General features: G+C 43.2%; 1 protein-coding gene across 1 annotated transcript in view; it reads right to left on the bottom strand.

Moving 5' to 3' along the window:
• PYURF (PIGY upstream open reading frame) overlaps positions 1 to 513 on the bottom strand; it is a 7880-nt gene extending 7367 nt beyond the window's left edge. Inside the window, exon 1 of the mRNA XM_081812183.1 lies at positions 196 to 513. Within this exon, the coding sequence (XP_081668309.1) occupies positions 196 to 398 (203 nt within the window). The 5' untranslated portion in view covers positions 399 to 513. The remainder of the gene's footprint in view (positions 1 to 195) is intronic.
• Between the last annotated feature and the right edge of the window lie 4357 nt (positions 514 to 4870).

Genomic DNA, 4870 nt, shown 5'->3' with positions numbered 1-4870 from the left:
TCTCCTCCCGCCCTTCTCGCCGCAGTCGGAGGTGCGTAGTAGCTGGCCGGGCCCGGAGCCAGAAAATGGCAGCGGAAAATATCCGGATTGACCTGAAGGGCTCCCCAGCGGCTGTAAGCGGCCACGCGGCCCACCCGCCCCCCCCGCCCCGCCAAGGGAGGGGGCGAACGCAAAGTCGCAGCCGGCGAATCGCACCTGAGCGGCTTCTTGGAGAGCGGGCACACCAGGAACTCGAGCAGCGCCGGGTCGAAGGCGCGGGGCGGGTCCCTGGGCCTCTGGCTCTTGTCCGCGGACCGCTGTGATCCCGACGCGTGAAGGCACCTACGGGCGACCGCGAACGGCGGCACGCGTGGACCCCGCAGCGCTGAGGCCAGCCAGCCGCACGCTCCGCTCAGCATGGTCCAGCAGGCCGCAACCGCACCGCAGGCGACCTCGGCCAGCCCGGGCCGCCTCAGCCGATCCCCTGGCAGCTAGCCCCACAGCCGGCCAGACCCCGCCCCCGGTGCTGCGGAAACGCCGTCCCCGGGCCGGGAGGAGCTAGCGCTTTGGTTCCGAGGGCGCTACTGACCCGACTGCTTTTCCCGCGGCACCGCTCGGTAGTTACGGGTGCGGCCTGCCGCCAGAGGACTCTAGCGACTGTGCCACCGTATTTACAAATTACAAACAAAACCACTGCTTAAATTGGGGTATTTTGAGTTTTCACCAGGGCTTATCGCAGGGGTGCCAGGAAGCCAGTGGCCGGACCTCAAAGTCACAGTGTTAAACTTGCACCTACGTGGTTATCTCCAAAAGGAGGTTTCAACCACATTGTCACATTGGGTATGTTAAAAGCATTGATTTGTCTTATGTAAATCTTTACCATAGCTCCTGTAACCTTGTCTTTTTCCCCCCTTTTCTTATTAAATTAAAACTTTAGAACCTGGGGCGCCTGGGTGGCTCAGTTGGTTAAGCGACTGCCTTTGGCTCAGGTCATGATCCTGGAGTCCCGGAGTCGAGTCCCGCATCGGGCTCCCTGCTCGGCAGGGAGTCTGCTTCTCCCTCTCCCGCTCCCCCCTCTTGTGCTCTTTCTCTCTCTCACTCTCTCTCTCAAATAAGTAAATAAAATCTTAAAAAAAAAAAACCAAAAAACTTTAGAACCTGAAAAGAATACGACAGGCCTCTTAAGCTCCACGACGTCCAGATTCTTACACTGTGGGACTTACTGTGAGTTCAGCTGCGTAATAAAGCACAACCAGTTTATAAAGGACCTTGCAGATAGCAAGGTCTCTAAGTAACTGTGGGATCAGGCAGATGTCCATTAGTTGAATGGGAAATCCATTTAATGGATTTTTCGCCTCAAGTTTGCCTCTGGCGCTCTAAGGAAGTGATCTTTGTTACAGTGTGATAGATTTGGGCTCTGGGGCCTGGCAGCTTGGTTTCTGGTGCAGGGTTGTCTAGCTGTGTGATTCCAGCAAATGACTTTACTCAGTTTCTTTACCTGTATAGTAAGATAATGGCACTTACCTCCTGAAATCTCCTCCTTGTGGGGAATAAAATGGGATCATGCATGCAAAGAACATTTAGAAAAGTGCTTGGGACAAATTAATGCTCAATTAATGTTCTCTATTGTTATTTTTATTTTCTCTGTACGGTATGCTAGAAGATTCTTTGTTAGTCATCAATTTTTTTCCCTTTGTTTTGCTGAACATGGACTTGAACCTTTTTTGTTTCACTGGACTTTATCATCTTACACTTTGAGCTCTTGGGAGATAAGGGTGGGAGTGAGGGACACAAAGATACAGATACAAGATTATATTTGCAGATTTCTCTTCCACCCAGTCATGTGAAAATTGAGAAATTTTTATAGTTTATTTTAAAAAATATGCTATATTATTTGATGCTTTTTGTTCACTAATGCTCAGAAGACTTCAGCATCAGGCAGTTTTAGGGATGTAGCCTCAGGAGGGACTATTGTAAAGTTCCTATGTTTACTTTCGCATTATTTCCTACAAGGCAGTAGCAGGAATTAATTTTTCAGTTGTAGTTAGTTGATACTTTGGGCCCTACAGAAGGAGTGGATTATAAGAAAGATATATTTTAACTATGTTTCCGTGAGCTATGGGGAAGCAGAGCTTGACTTTTGCCAGCACTGCGTGGACCCAGGCCAGGCGGGGCAGGCCTAGGGTCTTAGCCCTTGTGGGATAGAGGTAGACAACTATGCTTGAGACCAGTTTCATTAGCCTTAGTTTGGCTAGCCTGGCTGACTGATCCCTATCACCTGGGTTTTCTAACCAGTTATAAATAAATTAGTTCCAGTTTGCTGCCACCTAGAAGGTTCAAAGCAGGTCAGTTTACTTTCATTTATGTTAGTATTTGGGGGAAATGGAGAGTAACAGCAAAGCATTAAAAACGTCCTCAAATTTATAAAACCAAAAATCAACAACCAATAGTTAGGAACATCTGAGTGTGTGATCTATTAGTCCAAACCATGTAAATATTAAGTTATAAAATGTCCTTAAGTAGCCCTTAGTAATTAAGGAATATAACTCATTTCTGCATGTGGTATACTAAGCTGAATGTAGATGACAATATAGAATTGTAAAATCATTAGTCCTTTTTTGCTATGGGCATGACTATCATCTTTCCCATCACAGAGCCCTGTGCACGTTATAATAATGTGATGGGGCTTCAGACTCAGGTACTATATAGCTATGTGACCTTGGGGAAGTTACTTAAATTCTCTGCCCCAATCTTGCCATCTGTAAGATAGTATAGTAATAGTACCTACCTTACTAGACTTGTTGAGAGAATTAAATAAAATAATACAGGTGAAGCAGTTAGCAGAGGGGCTGGCACAGATTGCAGATTGAAAAATGCTAACAGCTGCAAAATGACTTATTGTGGTGAAGTTGGTGAAAATTCTGGTTAAAAAGTGAACGCACAGTGTGCCACTGGGCACCTTAATTTTAATCGACATGGAATCTTTATGGTTTCCAATGTGGATAACACTGACACACAACTCTTGGGTTATCATACACATTGAGTTAGAAATCTCCGGGTAGATTAGAGACTAGAATATATATTTTAATGAAGTCCCATAAATACCAAATTTGGGGCATTGAAATTTGGGAATCTCTGATTCAGAGAAAGAAGTTAAAATCAATTTTCCACTAGATGGCATCATCCAGTATTTGAAATAATATTTATTCCTGCTTGTACTTTTCTTTCTGTGATTACAAAGATTTGCTTTTATTTTGCCAGTGGTTGCCTTTATTTGATGACATTTATTTTAGGAAAAAAAAATCACAAAAATTTTATTAATAAATTACAATTATAATGAGTTCACTGAAATAAAAGGTCTAATAGGTAAATGGACAAAAAATACGAAATTCATAAAGGAGAAAATGCAGTTGATTAATAAACACAAAATATCAATAGTAAAGTAATGCAAGTTTCAAACATCAAAGAAGTTTCCATTTTTTGTCTATTAAAATAGCAAATATTTAAAAAAACATAATTTTTAAAAAAGATTTTACTTATTTATTTGAGAGAGAAAGCACAAGCAGGGGGTAGCGGCAGAGGGAGAGGGAGAAGCAGACTCCCTGCTGGATCCCAGAACCCTGAGATATGACCCGAACAGAACGCAGACACTTAACCAACTGAGCCACTCAGGTGCCCCAAAACATAATTCTTTTTTTTTTTTTTAAGATTTTATTTATTTGACACAGAGACACAGTGAGAGAGGGAACACAAGCAGGGGGAGTGGGAGAGGGAGAAGTAGGCTCTCTGCCGAGCAGGGAGCCCAATGCGGGGCTCGATACCACGACCCTGGGATCATGACCTGAGCCGAAGGCAGACACTTAATGACTGAGCCACCCAGGTGCCCCCCCAAACATAATTCTTAATATTGATCATTTATTTATTAATTTATCGAAGGTCCACTACGTGGCAGGTACTGTCTGAATTAGCTGGGGTTCTCCGGAGAAACAGAATTAATCATATATATATATGTATGTATTTATTATGAGGAATCAGCTCCTATGGTTATGGAGGCTGAGAAGTCCCACAATTAACCATCTCGTTGGTGTTCTATGGGATGGGACAAATGTGTAATGACATGTATCCACCATTTTGGTATCATACAGAATAGTTTCACTGCTCTAGAAATCCCCTGTGCTTTACTTGCTCGTCCCTTCCTCTCCCCTAACCCTTGGAAACCACAGAAATTTTTACCAATTGCCATAGTTTTGCCTTTTCCTGAATGTCATATACTTGGAATCATACAGTATGTAGTAGCTTTTTCAGATTGGTTTCTTTAACTTAGGAATATGCATTTAAGGTTTCTCTGTGTCTTTTTATGATTTGATAGCTCGTTTCTTTTTACTGTTGAATAATATTTTATTTTCTGGATACACCGTAGTTTATCTATTTACCTATTGAATGACATCTTGGTTGCTTCCAAGTTTTGGCAACTATGGAAAAAGCTACTATAAACATTCATATGCAGGTTTTTATGTGGACATAGGTTTTTAACTCATTTGGATGTGGATGCAGATCGTATGGTAAGAGTGTATTTAGTTTTGTAAGAAACTGCCAAACTGTCTTCCAAAGTGACTGTACCATTTTGTGTTTCCAGCAGCAATGGATAATTCCTGTTGTTCTACATCCTTGCCAACATTTGGTGTTGTCTGCCTTTTGGATTTTCACCATTCTATAAGTGTGCTGTAATTACCTCCTTATTTTATTTTATTTTTTTTTAAGATTTTATTTATTTATTTGACAGAGAGAGACACAGCGAGAGAGGGAACACAAGCAGGGGGAGTGGGAGAGGGAGAAGCAGGCTTCCCGCGGAGCAGGGAGCCGGATGTGGGGCTCGATTCCAGGACCCTGG

Source organism: Leptonychotes weddellii, chromosome 2 (genome assembly GCF_054177405.1).
Source record: "Leptonychotes weddellii isolate Sample4059 chromosome 2, ASM5417740v2, whole genome shotgun sequence".
Taxonomy (NCBI): domain Eukaryota; kingdom Metazoa; phylum Chordata; class Mammalia; order Carnivora; family Phocidae; genus Leptonychotes; species Leptonychotes weddellii.
Note: the sequence above shows the minus strand (reverse complement) of the source record. Positions and strands in the feature narration are given on the sequence as shown.